At 31.4% G+C, this 21,106-nt stretch overlaps 1 protein-coding gene across 1 annotated transcript; it reads left to right on the top strand.

Moving 5' to 3' along the window:
• LOC148627515 (tryptophan 2,3-dioxygenase B-like) lies at window positions 1-19,337 on the top strand. Its single transcript, XM_088574269.1, has 13 exons — window positions 1-157; window positions 8,312-8,393; window positions 8,717-8,807; window positions 9,670-9,749; window positions 10,475-10,537; window positions 10,784-10,845; window positions 13,413-13,488; window positions 15,786-15,899; window positions 16,086-16,175; window positions 16,991-17,027; window positions 17,402-17,554; window positions 18,181-18,271; window positions 19,091-19,337. Exons 2-13 carry the CDS (start codon window positions 8,331-8,333, stop codon window positions 19,170-19,172), a joined length of 1,002 nt encoding a protein of 333 aa, XP_088430395.1. The 5' UTR covers window positions 1-157; window positions 8,312-8,330; the 3' UTR covers window positions 19,173-19,337.
• The last annotated feature ends 1,769 nt before the right edge of the window (window positions 19,338-21,106 follow it).

Below are 21,106 nucleotides of genomic sequence, written 5' to 3'. Positions count from 1 at the left end.
ATTGATTAGAATAATACATAGACTTGTAGAAGTCAGTATAGATATAAATAATTCTGTCTCATTCAAGGACTTAATTTTATATTTTAAAACGCAAACACTTAAATCTTAACATTTATGCTGAGGATACGTTAGATACATTTTTGGACCTGCTCAAAAGGTAATGAAAGCTTTTCTTTTATAAATTTGATGATTTTTTTATTACAATAAATGAAGGACATTCTTCCCGTATTAACACTGTTTTTATGTTGTTCCTTAAAATTGTACTTTAGAAAAAAAATGAGACCTAAAAACATACGAGTCGCTGACTGTCCTAAATTTCCTATGAAAAACTTATTTTTAATCTTGTGTCTGAAAACTACTCTTCCAAAACACGTTAAAATGTATAAATTGAACCTTAATTTTAAGATTTATGAAATGAGATTGAAATAAAAAAAGTATTTATTTGGTAATGTAATGAGCTATGGGACGAACAGAATAAACCCAAATCGAAATTAAAAAACACATTTCAGCTTAATTGTGCGGACTTTTTCATATTTCAAGAAATTGAACTAAATGATAACTATATTGTTATGATGGAAAGCAATTTATTTGAAAAAGTAATTAGATTAAGCAGATATTCTATAGATTAATAATTAATTGTTGGGGTTTAACGTCCGAGCAGCAATATTTCAGCTATATTCAGACGATGAACATGAAACGGATGATAAAATGAACATGAAACGGATGATAAAATGAACATGAAATGATGATGAAATGAAAAACGGGATGGGACACAAGGACAGTAGGGTCGACAAATTCTGATTGCCACTAGAAAAAGGGAGGGATGGGTAAGGTCGGGCAATTTAGCCTCCTGTGGCGGAGCGCAAAGGTTCCTACTCCTATCGAATACCACAGCAGGGTTCTTTAACGTGCGAGGAACGTGGCATCTTTCCCAACACGGTGCACCATTATGGTTTGCGGTCAGGTTTTCCGTATTATAGCCTGACAACCCCAGCATGTAACATACCAGGGGAACCCCATTCCACCACCTGGGGCACACATCCCAGTTGCTCTGTGAGCAGAGCGCCTAGCCCCCGGCTAGGTTTCTGAGCACTATTTAATCGCCTTTTACGACAAGCTTAGCGCTGCTGCAGGCCTATTCTTTTGACACCCGGACCTGCACGGGGCAAGATATTCTATAGAGAAAAAATAATAAATGCGCCCGCACACATAACGCACATAAATACGGCTTATGATATAGGTTTCCTTTTACATAGTTAACAATTAACCTAAAGTCAGGGCGTACAGTGTTTTAAAGTTCTTGGATATAATAAGGTCATGATTTGTAGGATAGTTTGAATTTCTAGGATTCAAGCAAAAAAAAAAAAACTATAGACGTTTATTACGTTGTCTGATGGTTTACAGTCCTTGTAGAGTTAAACTTTCCAAATTTGATCATGTGTGATTGAGAGATTAGTGATGTGTTATATATAATGGGTGATTGTAATGGTAATCAAGGGAACCAAGATTCTAGTGGAAATCAAAAGAATGTAATCAAGGGACAAAGACGAGAACAAACATAATGAGTGGTAAGTTTTGAGGAAAAAAACTTTTATAAATTTTATAAATTTTCAGGATTGTAATATGTCGTATCTATCTTAGTGTGTTGTTTCTGATACTGAAATATGTAATTAAGAGGATCGATCAAGTGTGGTTGTTGTCTTTTGCTATTAATCTTCAGAATATTTGAGGTCAGCTAACGCATCTGCAAATACATAACAAATCAACCAGGTTTATGATTCAACAATTTCAAACCATTATGGAAATCAACAGTGTTTGTACCAATATATTTTGCAAGAATGTTATTTTTTTCTATTTGAATAGAAATATATATTTTGTTGCAGTTAACAATACAATGAATATTGACAATTTAAATATTGAATTCAATGATTCAGACCCTAATGATTATTGAATGTGTTTTCACTCATACTGTATATTTTGCTAAAACATGTATTTTTTAGACTTTGAACTGAGATAATTATGTTAATCTTCACCCAAATTGTAGTATATAAATTTTTTGATATATATTACAATAGATTTAGACAATTAACCACGAACAATCAAAGTGTCCACACTAAATGTTTTGAAAAATTATGTCATTTTTAGACTTTTTTAATTATATATATGTTTCATAGTCATCCATAGGATAGCAATATTGCCCGTTTTCACATTTTATACAATATTTTTAGATCTTTAGTCGAAGCATTTTTTATTTGTTGTATGACAAAATTGATTCCACACGAGCAAAATCCTACTTATGCAACTTATGAAAGTCCCCTCCACTATATATATATGCGAGGGAACGCTATATTTTTATATAGGCTAACTGGTCGAGTGGTCTAGGGCGCTGGATTTTGTGCAGTCCAGGCGGTGTTGCCATATAAGTCACAGCGGTACAATTTTGAGTCCCGCAAATTTGACAGTTCTAACATCGTTGGGAATTTGTCAGACAATTTTATAAGTTTACATTATCTTCCTGTGTCAATTTGATCCAATGGATCAGTGTAGCAAGTAGAGTCGTCACATTCAGAATGTATTTGTATATATATCAGAACATGATAAATCACAAGTTACAAGAAGTACAAAAACTAGAAAAATCCAATATATGTAGCATGTAAATATAGTAATGCAAAAAGAAGAATAAAATTCTTAAGTGCTTGTAATATCTTTCAAACTATGTGTGATTAAGTTATTGTGTTTCTTTTAGATCTCTTGGGAAAATTCAAATACTTTTCTAAAAAATGTTAACATTCTGTTCCTGTGTTAGTTCAATTTTTCTGCATGCAAGTTTATTTTTTAAATCTATGTTTAAAACAATACGATAATTACGGACTACTATGGACATTAAAAATGTCATATGAAACTGAAATACATGCTTCAGAGTCACCAGCATGATAGTAATATTTACATTTTTAACATTTTATAGAATATTTTCTTACCATTTGGTAAATGAAAATTTTCGTACTCACTCAGCACCGATATATTGTGTGAAAATATATCATCGTAAATCATTTGGCTAAAAAAATATATGAATATTTTAATTAGTCATAAATTCATAACTTTTACACTTATTCAGTGACATTTCTGGCAAAAATTCATCACCATTTAAAGAAGATATTTGCTAAGGATCATGGAAGTTGAGTTCGCGCTCAGACTTGGAATACACGTCACGGTCTCAAGTGTAGCTTAAAATTATTTCCCTTTATATCGGCCACAGTTTCAAACAATTTAGGAAAATGAAAAGTGTTTGCATTTATTGAATGTATAAAATATCCTTAATTAATTTAATCTTTGTGATAAGAGTTATCAAGGGAACCAAAATAAAATTCTAGCGGAAACCGAAAAAATGCGATCGAGGGACAAAGACCAGACTGGGAAAGCAGACACACACAAAAAAAATTTAAGCATCTGGAAGTTCTTTTGATTAACGTTTCTTCACCTCAGACTGTAAATGATTTTACATGTTATCCACATAATGCTTTATTATTTGTGGTACGATCTTTTATGTACTGATCCAAATCTTACTACATGTATGCGGTAGGTGTAACTTGTACGAAGCTGAATATGTTGATATTCAAAATAATAATAATAATGCCGTTTACAGCTTTACATCAACTTAGCTTATTTTTTTTATAATCTAACAGAACAATATGACAGATATAAACAGGTAAACATTTTTTTCTTAAAGAGACGAAACTACAGCGATGGTCCTTATTCTGTATACGTATAACAGGCAAACTTTTTATGAGACTGAAATCAGACTCTCATTGCTTCAAGGGTCAAAGGTTCACCGTTATTCGGACTTCGATATGCTGTACCGGTTTATAAATGAGTATATGAATTATTTAGAGGAGTTTATTGAGTGATAAGATTAGAGCGATGAGCGGTGAGTAATTGAGCAATGAGCACCGCTTAACAGAAAATGAAAATAATGTATGTTGTTAGGTGGCTCAGTTAAACGTAAATAAGAATAATGAATAAGTGAATAAAGCAACGTTAAAAAGATAAAAAGGAACAACATACAAATAAAATACAAATAAGGCATAAATATATAAAAAATATGAATATGGACCCAAATTTTCTGTCTTTCAAACATCGTAAGGTGCAAAAGGTATTGAAAAGAAGACTGACAATTGCCGACCAAAGGAAGTTCATAAAAGTATGAAGCATCATACGATTGTCTCTATTTTGTTGCCCATAACGAAGACCATAACGCCGAAATTTGTACCATATTCTTTATACCTCGTAGTAGAAAATTAACCATTATTGATGGAGGGGTATGTGTCATTGAATATTGAGCAATAAGCGTTAAATAGGGAAAGTGGAGTTATACAGGTAAAACAGACACTAACGTTTATTTTTTCCTATAACACGGTTTGAAATGTATGTTATATTTAATAATTATGGTAACGGCCAGTTTTGTTGCCGATACCATACTGTGAAAAAGCGTACATCAATGCTCACACCAGTGGTTGTTTTTTGAAAACTGAATCTGAGTCGGCTAAGATATCCGATCTATTAAGAAAGATATTCTCCTGTAATTTAAGTTTTGTCCTCAGCCGGTCATGCGTATCCAATGATTTAGCATTCTTTCGTAGAGTATGTCCTCCTGTATATTTTTAAAATCCTAATAGAGATAATTTGTACATGTATAGTAAAGACAAGAACAAGTTTTGTAACTTGCCTTTTTACTGTCATTTGTTAAACATTTCAAAGGTGCAAAACCATTCGACTTGTTACAATGTAACGGAATAGAAATTTTTACATTTAAAATAGTACTCCAGATATGAATCATGCAAAATGTTATTCATTGTTGGAAAGCCTACATACTCTCATTTTTGACACTTTGTTTTAGCTTTTATTGTAAACATAAATTAACATGTGGCTTTTCATATAGTCCTTGTACTTAAGGGATAACAATATATAGAATGTACTGTAGAATTCAAAATTAAGGGAGATAACACTGTAAATGACACTAAAACAGTAGAAACTGTTGGATACTCAATAAGGATTATCTTCTAAGAATAGACAGATTGGAATGAATAATAATACATTTCATCATATAGACCCATTAAGCAACTTTATAACAAAAATAAAAATGTGCAGCCTTTTTGGGGTGTATCATATATTACAGTCTTTTTATGATTCTTACAAATGGCCCTTTGCACCTTAATTTTATCACAATATACAATTTTTCGGCTCTATTATTCAAAGCAAATTTTGTCGAATTTAACTTATTCAATTAAACTGCTTGTAAAGTGCATTAATTGTTCCCCAATGCGCTTAGATATTGATTACACATTCATTGCATTTCAATTAAAAAATGAACAGGGAAAGAAACGTCATATAAAATGAAAATATAAACATATCTAAATTTTAAGCTGTTACAGTAAATATTCCAGTTTACAAAACTCGTTTCCCTTAAATGCAATTGAATGTTTTTTGGTCTTTAATTATGAATACCAGGGAAGATAATAAATTCGAAAATTTATCCTGATACGAATAAATCGACAAGGTCAATCATTAAATTGGGCTTTTCCGCATGTCCCCAACTGTAACACTGAAAATGGAATTTATGCATGCAGGTTAATTCAAGAGGAGAAGGAGGTCAATATCTTAAAATTTAAGTATTAGCAAAGATTTTTCCACCATTGTTATTGGTGTTACCCAGTTTGAACGATATGGATATTCACGTAAATCAGAGGTCCAATAGGTACCTTCGGCACGGATTATTGCCACATGCGTTCAGTTTTTAACCTGTCCTTCATACTTGAATTATATAGACTGGTTCAGGGTTAAAGCCAAGCTGGTAATTATCAATGTTCAGTCTAGCATAAATAGTATAAAAAAATTGCATGTCGATTTACATATAAGAGGTGAATTTTACTCAAAGGATAAAAGAATATAAGATTTGAAAAAAGCGACGTTTCTGCTTCGGTTCAGTATATGTAGTTTGTTTTAAATAACTCCATTCACACAATATTGAATTCATATAAAGCCCATTGGCTTTTTTGTGAATCCACTGTATAATTGTTAATGTTCCATTTGTTCCCCTTTTTTCTAAAGAATTACCTGATATGTTTTCAACTACCAAATACAGAAAACTCCAGATATTTTCATTTTAAAATATGACACTATTGCGATTTGTTGTTTTTCCCCTTTAAATCTGCAGTATTAAAGAAGTGAATTAAACGAATTACTCAACTACTCAGACCACTTTTCGCTAATTTTCGTGTATTATGTCCGTTTAAGGATTACTGTCATTCATAGCCCAACACGATACTATTATCCCTCCCCAAAATGAAATTACAATGACCAAACTACTATATAAGTCCATTTCAAACACTATCGTTACAGCATTGAAAAGCATTTACTGATCTTGAAACAGTAACATTAAATAAAAGCAGTGATAAGATCTATATTGCCACTACACTCTCCAAAGAAGTGATAGTGGAAAGCCATAAATCTGTGCTATTCTCTTGTTTCTCTACCAAAGATGGTGATTGGGATTTACCGTCTATGTACTGGATTCCTAAACTCCACAAGAATCCATACAAACAACGTTACATAGCTGGATCTGCAAAATGTACCACCATACCTCTTTCAAAACTTTTTAATTCTATACTCACAGCTGTCAAAGAGAGTTTCCAGTCCTACTACAACGCTTTTTACTATCGTAGTGGTATTAATTCAATGTGAATCCTGAAAAATTCGAAAATCTTCTGGAGACCCTCAATTCAAAATTATTATCAGAATATAATAGCATTAAAACCTATGATTTTTAAACAATGTATACTTCTATTCCCCATACTCACTTAAAATCCCGACTTGAAAACATTATTCATCATTGTTTCTTCAAGAAAATGGTACGCCCAGATACAAATTTGTAGTTCTTGGTAGAGATTCCGCATACTTTGTAAAAATAATTCCAAAACATCTTCCAAATATACAGAAGATTTTTTCGAAATGCTGGAATTTTTTTATCGACAAAATATTTGTCCAGTATCGTGGACGCGTTTTTCAACAAGCGGTCGGCATTCCAATGGGAACAAATTGTTCTCCTGTACTTGCTGATCTATTACTCCTCTCTTATGAGGCTGACTTCATAGCTGATCTGATCCAAAAGAAAGGATATCGTCTAGCTAGATCCTTTAATCTCAGTTTCCTTTATATAAATGACTTATTATCGTTAAACAATACTAGTTTCGGTGATTTGCTACATCGTCATCATGGACTCGGGAATCGCTACGGTGTATCCATCTGTACCATGAAAACTGATTTGTTTAACGTGTCATAGTTTTCCTGTCTTCTTTTGTCTATCCGGGACCTGACTTTTTATGAGCAATTCGGTGGGTGTTTCAAGAAAAGCAGAAGACGCTAATTCTACCGGTGCATCTTGTCCATGCTCCTAGGTTTTAGTGGAGTCCGAGTTGCTCCTTTACTTTTTGTTACTTTGTATATATTATTTAAGTTACTTTATTTTCTTGGTTGTGTTTGTCTGTTATCCATGTCTGGTCTTTGTCCCTGGATTACATTCTTTTGATTTCCGCTGGAGTCTTGGTTCCCTTGGTTACTCTATTAAACCAATGGTAAAAAAGAAGTAAGTACACGCGTCCGCAAGTTCTCTTTTTGTTTTTATATGTAAACACAATGACTTCTACTGATATTTAAAACGATATATAAAAATAAGAAATCTCTTTTTTGTACATTCCACTTTATTATCATGACTAGACATATAAACAAGAACACAGCTTTTCTTGGTTCCATTGTAACAATCAAAGACTTAATGTTTGGTATTGTAATATTTAAAGTAATAGAATCAACTGGTATTAAAGCAGTTCTGACGCTACAATGTATCAGTTCGTAAGCAAACTTTACTCAAATATGCAGTAGAGGTGATCAGATTCTTCATCCATTTTATCAAACTCGAAAAGTGCTATAAAGAAGGACAAATCGCATTATAGACCAGATGAAATGACAATCTTATATTTCAAAGTTCACTTCATTTTCTTCTTAATTTCAATCACACTTTGTTATCAGTAAGAATAAGTCTCTTTGAAGACAAAAAAATTGTCAAAAATGGTAAAGCAATCTAGCACTATAAATAAAATAACAGAAAAATATTAAATATTTAAAAAAAAACACCTAAACTATTACTACACTAACCACAATGTATGCATTGTTATCCAATAATATTATATATAATAGAGTGAACAATATTCTAGGCAGCGTTCTGTGTTTTAAAACTGTGACTGTCTTCTGTTTTGTACAGCTGTATTTTTGACAAAGATATGGCAGACCAACAAGAGGGTGACCCCCAAGAAAAGGCAGATACCTATGAGACTTACTTGCAGGTAATTAGCCAAAACAATAGTACTCTCACTGTCCCTAAAACTCAGTATTTTGACTGTATTCCCTATAAGAACGGGGTCAACATGATTTATATTTCGATATAAATTAAATCAGCAGGCGTAATGTTTGAAAATGCTTGTGTGAATAAACTACGGCTCTTCATTACTTGTTTGTCATTAGAAAATAAAGGTAATATTTTAAAGAATAGGCACTAGTACTGAATGGGATGAACAGACTTATACAGTGATAAGTTCAAAGAGAAAACCGTACAATGAAGTAGGGTTGTGTGTCTTTGCAAAATAATAAAAACGCTGCAATTTTTAAGTTGGACAAAATCCTGACCGGAGTACGAAGACTAAGCGAAGTTAATGGCGACCCTGCACACGAAGAGCATTTGTTCATCATTGTCCACCAAGGTAGTCTTATTCTTTTGTCTGTCTAGTTGAATAATGTTTAAAAGTACTGACCATCGAAGATAAAAAATCGTATAAATTCAAATTACTAAAAAGAAAACACAGTTAAACGAACATCACGAACTCTACTACAAACCTTGGAGAACCCAGTTGCTCTGACAAATTGAACAGTTCCTGCCTTGTCTCGCGCACCACGTTGTTGTTCATTTAATACATAATGTTAACATAAATAAATTGGTATTAACATTGTTAGAAGAATTAAATTTGCGATAAAGACCATTTTCACGGCATTAAAACGACTGTATTAAAAATGAAGAGTAATATTATGCAAGTTCTATTCATTTAGAGACAGACAGGTTTGTGTTTCAAACACATCTGAAATACATTTCTATGTAGTTTTAAAGGTTTTAAGTAGAGCTACAAATACTTTTGTACATCTAATGTAGAAGGTAGAAGCATATTTCTGACTCATAAGGGAGGATGTAAAAGTTTGAAATGTATATCTGTGCCATTTTAATGGTTCATAGTTAATTTTTGGTATTCTATGAACACTGCCCATGCTCACAACGAAATATATAACATTTTAATCTGCTTCAAAGATTGCATTTTCAATTTTACATCTGCTTCTCCTTATTCCTGTTCGCTTAATAAACCTATCCTGGATATGAATAACAAGTAAAATATATATATCTCATTTGTGTAAACTCAAAATCATTGTTTTTTTTTTCTTGCTAGAGATGTAACATTTAGGTGTTTTAGGCTCAAATCTAACACTAGTGTGTCTCGAATGACAGATAAATATTCAGCATTACATATTTTTTTTAATTTCTTTTGTTTTTTTTAAACCCTTTTCATTATTGTAAAGCGTTTGAGATTTGGTTCAAACAAGTTTTGTTTGATATGGAGTCAATCATGGATGTGTTAAGCAAGCAACCCCTTGGACTGGTAAGTTATTACACCTAACTTAAATAAATAGCAATAATCGTATTTTCTTTAAATTAACGTGCAACATGCATAGATATCTTTAAATGCCGGCGTGTTGCAAAATAAAAATAAAGTCTAAAAAAAGATTATCTTGAACTGCTAAGCAAATGATTATAAAATACTTATGTGACACAGATATTTACAATATTTTACTTCAAATTGTTCTTTGGAGTTGTAAAACTGACGAGTCTTTAAGTAACATTTTCTTGTTAATTAAGGTTAAGCAATTATCGAAAAGACAAAAAAGTATCCGTTAATCATCGGTTTTAAATTACACAATACGTCATCGTGGAGGTCCATCCTAAAAACATACAAAAAGTACATTGTATATCTAGAATTTTACTCGAGAGTAGCATCTGCTTTATTAAAAAACTTTCTAAAATTGAAATTCGATGAAAACTTCTTACATGTGATAAATTTATTCTATATGAATTTGGTAAACAAAACTAATCAAAATTTAGTGAAGAATTTACACAAGTCCTGTGCTTTTTCCTCAAATCTTTAATTTCAAGTGATCTGATTAATCGAAATCTGCATTGAGGAAGAATTTGAGGAAAATCTCAAGTTGAGATGTTTTATGAAACAGGACCCAGAACACCACATAAATATTCACGTAAAAGTTTTAAATAATAAAACTTTAACCCTTCCGAAAAAACTTTATCTCCAGATTGTAACTAATGTTTCAGGGAGTTGAGAAGGACCTTAATACCATTGTAAGCAGATTACAGAGAATCAAACTTATTTTTAAGGTATACAACTATTCTTTTGAATGTGCAAAGCAGGAAATATGTTTTGAGAAAAATTGGGAAATAAATTATTATAGAAAACAAAATCAAATTTCAACTAATCGAGAAAAGAAAATGCAAGAATACAAAGATTATATAAAGGTAAGACCTGATGATGGACAATTTGAAATCAATCTACAACTTCATTTCAGTGTTTGACCCGCAATTAAGTTCTTGTTCTAAGTATCGTGCATTTGCTTAAATTTGCAGCTTGTGGTACAACATTTTGAAATTATGGAAACGATGACGCCGTTGCTTTTCCTTGAGTTTAGGTAAGTTTTAGTAAGCTTCGGTCCTGTAGAAAATCAGTTAAACAGATTATGGCTTTTAAAGTAATATGCAAAGACAAAACAAAATTTACTGAGAGTAAACAAAAATATCTTTGTATTATTTTAATAAGTCTGTAGTAACCCAAGTCTTTTTAAAATTAAGTGGATCCAGTTCGAGATATATTATCTGAAAATTACGCAATGATTTCCTATTTGATTTAATTCAGAAGGATACCAACGCATTTTTCAAATTCTCATTTTAAAGACATCACGTGAAATCATCGGAATTCGCATCCTTGATTGATTTTTAGACGTGTTACGTATACATTAATCTTTTATTCGGGTAACCCAGAGTTAATAAGGAATCGTTTTTGCTTCAGCTAGGTGTTTAGTTTAGAAATTAAAAACGAAAATTGTGTTTCCTAATTGCTCAAATAATTTGAGTAAAACAATGATATATCGCTAGAAGAGAAGAAAACGGTGACAAAGAGTCACATAAGTAAAGTATTAAGAGACAATTACACTAAACCTCTTTAAATATTTCCTTTTCGACTGTAAAGATACAATAATTTTTATTTTATGTGCGTTTTAAGTTTTGACAATATGTGTTTTTTCCTCAAGGTTTTTTTTAACTGCTCCTTATGTTGTTTTTATATAACATTTGAATAGCCGTTCTATTACAATATGGAACATCTAAATATATAAAAAGGCTGCAATGATTTTTTTTGGTTATTTACACAGCTCTTCACAATAGTTTTTTTTGTCATAATTAATTTTTATTTTATGTGCGTTTTAAGTTTTGACAATATGTGTTTTTTCCTCAAGGTTTTTTTTAACTGCTCCTTATTTTATTTACACAGCTCTTCACAATAGTTCTTTTGTCATAATGAATTATAGCAAAACCAATAGAATAATCGGGGATATTTTTAAAACATTTTATTCTTATCCTTCTTTCTCAATCAAGGTAAAAAGATATGATTCTCCAAATTACTTTGATAATCAGAGTTATAATTTCATTGAAAAGAACTGAAATTAATTGACCTTTTCAAAGGCGAATACCTCTGTCAAAAGTCGCATTTTACTAACATTCTATTGAAAAAATTCTGAACAAATCCAGTGATGCAGTGATCAAATAATGGTCATATTTGTGTTATTTTCAAATACATATATATATGTACATGGTTCTGATTTTCCACAATTTGCTTGATTCTTACAAAAACACACTTTAAGCCATTTTATATTACACAGCATTTAATACTTTAAGTTCATATGTTTTGTTCATTTCAAAATTAATATGACATACTATGAAACAAATATTATTTTCACCAGACCCTAGCACAATGAAATGATCAATCCACACATATCAAATAGTCTTTCATTAAAGCATACTTTCGGAAATCTGTTTGCAATTGTTAAAAGCTTACAAACAAAACGTTTATCATCGACTTAAACGTGAATAGAGAGAATGTGAAACGTAAATGCTTCATGTCGGGTAGCAATAGTGAAATATTGATTAAAACGTCCGACCATCTTTTAAAGTTTTATCAATTTAGTTTATTTGATCATTTAAGGTTTAAATGTAAAAAAATATCACATGATGTATACTCGGCGTCACATAAATAAGATACTGTTAAAATTTGAATAAAAATATTTTCTACGACTTTATTGACACCTACCTTCGTTTAAATTGTCTTAAATGACTTGCTCATTCGTTTAGCCAAACGGCTTCTCCCTGAACATTGAATCGTTAAATTCCGGTGAGATTTTAATTCTCGGTGCCAATATTTACATAGTCAAAAGTCGGCCATGTTTACAGTGATCGGGTTGCTAGGAGATGTTGTTCACGTTTAAATGGCTTGTTTAAAAACCGGAGAACCCAGAATGCATTTCGGCGTAGTTCGGATATCTCGGATTTGTTTTACGCGAACAACATACAATACCGAGAAGTTGATCAAGCAGACGATTGTCACCGGAGTTCGACGGGAACTTACAGACTTCGTTTGAAAACAAATCGTCCCGTAGAAACCAACATGGCGGATATTAGTATGAGATTTTCCCGTAAGGATTTGTTACGCATGATTTAAGCCAATAAGCGACTCGTTGGTACTAACACGTCATGCATATATGCGAACTATCTTCAGATTAAATAAAAGAGAGACAATTCTAGCGGTCAGTCCCGACGGTTTAAAAAGTAGAGCTTCAATTCGAAAATGTGCTGTATGTGACGTCAAGTATAGATAAAGTACATTTTGCTTACTTTATCATATTACCCTACTGGTGCACCTGGTCCATGCTCCCAGTTTTTAATGGAGTCCGAGTTGCTCATTTACTTTTGTTACTTTGTATGTATGATTTTAGTTACTTTATGTTCTTTGTTGTGTATGTGTCTTTTCCATGTCTGGATTACATTCTTTTGATTACCGCTATAACCTTGGTTCCCTTGATTACTCTTCAAGTGACAATAATGTTGGTTGGGAAATATGTGAGTTTGTCTTTGGAGATATGCCAGTTTGTCTTTGGAGATATGTCAATTTGTCTTAGGAGATATGTGAGTTTGTCTTTTTTTTCAGATGCCATTTGGGAAATGCTTCTGGTTTTCAAAGTGAACAATTCAGGATGATAGAAATCAAATTTGGATTGGCAGACGTATGTGTGTAAACTTGAATATTTTTATCAATTCCAAGTTTTATTTTTATTTATTGTAAACCCATAAACATATCTTTAGTTGTATTTACTTCCCATTTAAAACACATACCATTCCCCATTCCCTGTTGTCCAAATCGATCTCAATTCCTTTTGGAATATCTAAATTTTTTCAGCTATTAAACTTCTTTTCACATAAAATTAAATAGTTAATTAGTGTGTAAATGGATGGATTACATCTGAACTGATAAGAATAAATATACTCTATGTTTTAACCAGATACTCGTGACTTTTTGTTGTTTTTACACTTTACCTTACCGGTGCACCTGGTACATAATCCTAGTTTTTAGTGGAGTCCAAGTTGCTCATTTGCTTTTGTTACTTTGCATATATTATTTTAGTTACTTTGTGCTCTTTGTTGTGTATGTCTGTTTTCCATGTCTGGTCTTTGTCCGTGGATTACATTCTTTTGATAACCCTAGAACATTGTAGGGAATATGTCTTCCTTTGATAGTAATGAGTCTTAACCATTTCTTAATGATGAAAATTATTATCAAATATATTTGTCCTGTCTGGTTAGCATGTTTTGTTTTTCATGCAGATCTGGTCACAATATTGAACATATGTATACTCTACATGCGAGACGTTCAATTTAAATTACCCAACATTCAGTGATTTAAATCAGTGAATATTTATTCATATATATATCATAAAGAAATAGAGATCAACGGCATTGATATAGAGACACTGATACGTCCTAGATGTATCTCATATCTTTACCTACTGTCTGAATTGGACGAAGGAAGAAGACTCATAACTTAATCTTATGAAAGACGCAATGCATTCACATTCAAAAAATCTATTTTCAATTCCTTGTTGCAACATTATATTGTTTAACATTATTTCACAAAAAGTTGAATCCATTTTTGAATATAATATATAAGTTTGGAAGAGTAATCAAGGGAACCGAGGTTATAGCGGTAATCAAAAGAATGCAATCCAGTGACAAAGACCAGACATGGAAAACAGACATACACAACAAAGAACATAAAGTATCATAAATCATAGATACAAAGTAACAAAAGCAAAAAGCAAATGAGTTACTCGGACTCCACCAAAAATAGCAATCGAAAATGACAAAGTTTCAATTTTTATTGATAGAAGGTAAAAGTCGTTGAGTAGAAAATTGCAATAAAACTTTTATTATTTTGCTATATTTTAAACATAAAAATTGATATATTAGCAATAACAATAGGCATGTGTTATTGCAGATATATATTGATCAAATGGTCCTTCTTTTCTATCTTTAACTTCATTTGATTCTGTATATTACAACCGAGATTCTTAATACTTTTATTTCATTTTATTTTGTTTATTTATCTTAATCTTGCACTATAGCATACGAGTCACTTAATAATTAATAACGGTGTAACCTAAAAAGAGATGCTTACATAGTTACTAAATACTGTGGTGATAAAGGGAGGAGTACGCTTCCTAAATTTGTACTTGTACAATACGAGAACTTATAAAGGGGAAGGTGAAGAAGTATCACTTTAAGTACAAACAAGGAGATATTCATGGATAAGAATGTCGGGTTAGCCAGAGTATAACTCAATATGTATGGTGTCGCCCATTACAGAGACCAAATATTAGATCTACTTAGAACTGGCGTTAAGTAAATATTATGAAGAGAATATGTGTGGTGTACACCCATTACAGAGACAAAATATTAGATCTGCTTAGAAGTGGCGTTAAGTAAATATTATAACGAGAATATGTATGGTGTATATATCAAAGAAACAAAAAACACACCTGGTTGAAAATGTCAGCCAAAAAATGTTGTCACCAAAACAACATTATACACAGAAACAGCGAAAGAATTGCCTCTATATACTCAAGTAAAAATACTTAATATATGTTTTCCCTTGTACTTGATGTGTATATAAATCTAATTCTATTTTTATCATTGAATTTGACACTTTGATTGTTCTTTTATTTTAACGGACATTTCACTACTTGACAGGGTTGCTTAAAATGATTTGATACTAATATAACACATTTTAAAGTTGTTTGGAAGAAGTGCACTTATCAAAGAATGGTACCAGTTATTACTACAAGGAGTATAATGTTTAATTAAAACGATGAAAAAATGATAAAAAATGTTATGTGTATTGATCATACTAACGTAAATATCTGACTGCTTTAAGACAAGATAAAGTGATTGTATTGTAGTATTCATTTTACTTTTTTTCTTTTATTTTCATTAGAAATTAGTTAAATAAGAAAAAGTGTTTTTGTAGGAACTAAGAGTTGAATACGGTAACCAGAGATACTTAGAGTGCATGAAATCGGATGACACTATTCAACGCTTAAAGACTGCAACTGAACAAATGACATTGCTGAAATGTGTTGAGGTATAACTATTCTAAATCTAGCATTTCATTGGTTCGGAAACTTACACATGCGTATGCATATATGTATATTTTACGAGCAAGTTATGCAATTGTTAAGCTAGGCTGACATTGTACTAATTTCACATCTTTACCAGCAAAAGATATGTTCGTTGAAATGTTATTTGTTTCATAATTTTACCCTCATAGAAATGGTTGATGAGCATCGCTGATAACAATAAAGAAACATGGCAGGCCTACAAAACTGCAGTTAAGGAAATGAAAGAAGAAGATCAACAGGTTCAGTAACTCATTAAATTTTGAGCTTGAAAACAAGTTTGAAATGCTTAAATTCGGAACCTGGGAGTTTGTTTTTAATATTCATTTTCTAGATCGTTAAGTATAAGTCCCTTTCTTGTTGACTAGTTGTTTTTCGAAGTTGTAAAATATTAAAAGGTTTGAACATAAACGACACTAGGTCTCTTTCATAGATGGCTTTCAGAGGTGCAATGTGTATAGAAAGCACCTATATATGCCTTTTTCATTAATTCAATTGTCAAGAAAATCTGACATATTTTTTTCATGTTAGAATTAACAGATCAAAACATGCACTAAAATCTTGGGAAAATGTTTATAATAGGACAAAAGTCAATTTGCTCTGAGTTAAAGAAGATATTGAATTAAATAGTTTCGTGCTGATATAAGGGTTTGTGTTACATGTATAATCCTGCAAACAGATGCAATTTAGGGTTTTCACACTGACAAGTTTTAAGTTCTCCTTTGTTCTAGTGTTTATCAAGATAAGGGATTTTTTAGCAAAAGGGGAAAAAAACGATTCACCAACATTACGTAAAAACTGTTTTCTTATAACAGCATTCCTTCTTCGCTAATATTTAATACTTTGTGGACAGTAAACATATTATGTTCGTATCGGGGTAAAAACCTATGAAGTATAAAACAAACAAAAAAGATGCATCGTAATTCTACCGCTGAGACATATCATGTCAGTATTTGAAGTATAACAAGCGTTTAAATATTTACAATTGTGCGAAATGTGCATCGTTAAAGTATCATCGCTTCGACAACGAAATATACTGTATTATGTTATATTTTAGGTTTTTAAAGACATCCTTGATGAAACAATATATAATGGTAGGCGTTTCCTGTTTAGTGTCAATATCAAATGATGAAAATATTGATTTTTTTTTCAGCAAGACAAAAACAAAAAAATCTTTATTACAACAAAACTATTCCAAATTTATTCATAAGAACCAAAATAATCAGTATTACTAATTACCAACTTTGCAAAACAGAAAAAAATAAAACAAAATCTATGTACATTGTTATGAAACATAACAAAAAAAAAAAAAAACAAATCTTAAAATAAATAAGGAATTTGATATAAACATAAACGTTTACCCTTGTCATTTAATATCTTTATTAAAGAAAAAAACTTTAGTGAATGGTGAAGGTTTTCAAAAACCTGTATGGCAACGCTACTTATGTAATGTTTACTATCATTCCAGAACATCTGAACAATAATAAAAGACGACTGAGTTACTGGGCATTCATCGGTGCCTTGATGACATCACTAAACAGGGATAAACCTGGATTCAGTTTACCATGTCAAATCATATCACTTCTCACAGAAATAGATAACCTAATTATGGAATGGAGGCGTAAGTATGCTGACAAAACTAATAAACATTCCTTTATTTCGTTTTTGTGAGTTACACACAAAACTAGTACTTTAACATTGGCACCTTCTACAAGGTGCATTATAAATGCAAGACAGCATCGCGATGCAAAAATATACAAATTATTCCTATTCAGTTGAATGTTTGATTTGATTTTAACTATCTTCTATAATAAATCTTTATGATGTCCAATATATTTAGCACACTACTAAATCTTTTTTTTTTTTTTTTTTTTTTTTTTTTTTTTTTTTTTTCATATGTAACTTAACGCATATTGCAGTATTCAAAATATGTTTGTATTTATATCCCGTAAATAGAAAGTCCATGTTAATGTACGTAAACAAATCTTTTAATGATGGGATTTTTGAACCCATTGTTTAAACTAGCCACAATTATATTTAGGACACTTCAGCATTTATTCATTTGGTGTTAACATCACATGTCAGGAAAAAACATTAACGTCCTGCTTTAAATGCACCGGTACAGCTCAATTTATTTATTTTCTTTCAAAATTACAAATACCAACACCTAAGCCGAACGCAGTCATAAAGCAACCGAAGTGTTTTTATATAATGTGTTTATCTCATGAATACTTGCATTTTAAATAGATCGACATGTACAAATGGTTCACCGGATGATTGGAAGTAAGGGTGGAACAGGTGGATCATCTGGATACGGTTATCTTAAATCAACAGTCAGGTATGTAAGGTTTTACGAGAGAGGTCCGCTCTGAACATGAAAGCATCTCCTTTGAATATTTACTTCAAATATAGTATAATGCTAGATTATTCAAATTATAATACATTTAACATAAAATAATCAAATGATTTTTTTTATCGAGCATCCTTGCATTCTGCTTTATCTTACACAGTAAGTGTCTAATCTTGGCAATTTATCTTTAAACACGTACAGCATATCGAAATTTGCAGTATTATGATTAGTATTTTTGTATTTTATTACCACTGCTGATAAACCCAAGGTCGCCAAGTGTATTCACCAACCTAGTCTTGTCTGACCCCCAAATTACGTCCGATTTTTATTCATCATATTTATCAAAATTTGCAGTATTACGTATTTCAAAATACCTTAATCACTGTAATTTCTTGTAATGCACACAGTAGAACCTCCAAGGGATGGATTTGGCTTCATATTCCGATTATTCTGGATTTATTACTTCTTGTATACAATGTTTTTGTGGATTAAGATCTTCCAATATATTTGATTCCAATTTTGCTGATGTCAGGTTACTCCTTGAAACACGTGCACAGCATATTTGTTTGTTTTTGTTTCTGTTTTTTGTTTTTGTTGTTGTTTTTTTTGTCGCTTGTATATGTTGTTTATGTAGTTCATACATACGCATTAGTACATAGTTATAAGTACTATTTGTATCACTATTTCTCATTTTATTTTGTTTAAAAAATGAAAAAAATGAACAAAGGAAAAAAAGAAATCATCTTTAAAATAAAGAAATATCTATTGGTAACTTATATATCTGATTTATGTTTTCCATACTTTCAGGGAGGAATATCGTGTGTTTGTTGACTTCTCGAATCTTGCAACATACTTCATTACAAGAAACAAATTGCTAGAAAAGAAGTGATGACTGTGTTTAGTGTAACAATGTTGCCTATAGTAACGTTTAATGTGCTGATTATATTATATTATATTGTATTTTCAATTCTAGTTTTTAAGGAATAATAAAAAAAATATATAAAACATTTTTGAATTATCACATTTGTATTTTATATTAAAGATTGGAAACAAACATGCGTTTAGTGTCCTTATATCAGGAAAAAAGACGATCTACAACATACATACATAATGCTGCTTACAGAACAGAATGCGGTTACATATAAAAACTAAAAGTAAGAAAAAAAAAAGCACTTGCAGTATGAACTCTCGTGATCTTTATGTTCTTTGTTGTGTATGTCTGTTTTCCATGTCTGGTCTTTGTCCCTGGATTGCATTCTTTTGATTACCGCTATAACCTTGGTTCCCTTGATTACTCTTTAACCGGCAAGAGATCTGAAAGGGTAAGTATGATGGGCGGAACCCTTTATATTTCGAGTGAATAAAATCCGATAGTTGTAATGTGGTTGGTGTGGAAACACTTTCAGGTGTTCCATTTTTGTGATTTTCTTGGAAACTGTTATTTGTGTGTTATTAATGGACTCTGCGAGTACAAAAAAAGTTTTATTATGATATGAGATCATTCAATCCAATTAGCCAACACATACATTATTGTGTAGCTGTGGTCGGTTAACGTTGCATTGTTGTGACAAAATATTGTACTAGGAAGCAGAGTGGTCACCAATGGAAACCTTTTAAGCGGTCGAATAAAAACAAAACTTATAATCTTATTTGTTGCTCATTTCGATATGTAATATATATGTTTCAGGGAATAACATATCAGCAGCAGCATTAGAATCAAATATGTAAGAATATCTTAATCCAAATATTAAATGTATATAAGAAGTACATACAACCAAAACTATCGAAATAGAAAACCAAATCCATTACCAATAGGTTTTATCATGTGCTATACAATGACTGAACCTTTATGTTTAAGGTATTTTGAAATTTCTAAAAGTTCATATGTTGATAAAAATCATTAAAAAAAATCTGTAATCGGGGTCAGACAAATGTGACTACTGTGTTGTTGAATACCCTCCGGGATTTGGTCCTCTAACAGTGGCATCGTTCCAATAGTTATTTGAAAATACAAATATAACCAATAATATCGTTTCATTAAAACAATAAGTGACTGTTTGTTATCACTGTATGAAAGTGTTGTCGAAAAGTGCAGATTCATGTACACTCATTTCCAGCAGAGGAATGGATTATCATCTGATCTTCACTCAATTCATGAATTAACTTCAAAGTTGAGGCGAGGATATCCAAGCTTCATTGTTTAAAATGTTTAACTTATTTTAACTTATTTCTAGTAGGCTGTCCGTAACGCTTGGGATTACATACATCGTTGTTTCTTCAAAAAAGATAATACACCTAGCTACAAATATATAGTTCTTGGTATAGATTCCTCATACTTTGTAAGAAATAATTCCAAATCATCTTCCAAATAAACAGAAGAAACTGTTTTCAAAATGCTGGAATTTTTTATCGACAACACATTTGTGCAGTGTGGGGGACGCGTTTTTCAACAAACGGTCGGCATTCCAATGGGAACAAATTGTGCTCCTCTACTTGCTGACCAATTCTTTTGAGGCTGACTTTATAGCTGATCTGATCCGAAAGAAAGAATATCGTTTAGCTAGATCTTTTAATCTCAGTTTCCGACATATAGATGACTCATTATCCTCATCATATCTTGATCTACGTTTACAGATCAATGGTAAAGGAAAACTATTGACTGAACATTACGACAAACGTGATGACTCTTTATTCAAAATTTTCAAGTTTCCTTCATCTGTTGCAACATCCTTTCAGCACCTGCGTATTGAGTGTTCATATCACAATTCATACGTCATGCCAGAGCTTGCCGAAAATACGCAGACTTTTTGTGTTGTGCTAGAA

The sequence above is a fragment of the Perna viridis genome, chromosome 1 (genome assembly GCF_037379345.1).
Source record: "Perna viridis isolate PV_CMFRI_1.1 ecotype Kerala chromosome 1, ASM3737934v1, whole genome shotgun sequence".
In the NCBI taxonomy this organism is placed as follows: Eukaryota; Metazoa; Mollusca; class Bivalvia; order Mytilida; family Mytilidae; genus Perna; species Perna viridis.
The sequence above is the reverse complement of the archived record's forward strand: the minus strand, read 5'-3'. Positions and strand labels throughout refer to the sequence as shown.

Bases quoted from the DNA above. Each gene is read 5' to 3' on its own strand.
- LOC148627515 (XM_088574269.1), top strand. From the start codon at position 8,331: ATGGCAGACCAACAAGAGGGTGACCCCCAAGAAAAGGCAGATACCTAT. The intron at 9,750-10,474 runs GTAAGTTATTAC...CTAATGTTTCAG, and splicing joins GCAAGCAACCCCTTGGACTG to GGAGTTGAGAAGGACCTTAA. The intron at 18,272-19,090 runs GTATGTAAGGTT...CCATACTTTCAG, and splicing joins TATCTTAAATCAACAGTCAG to GGAGGAATATCGTGTGTTTG.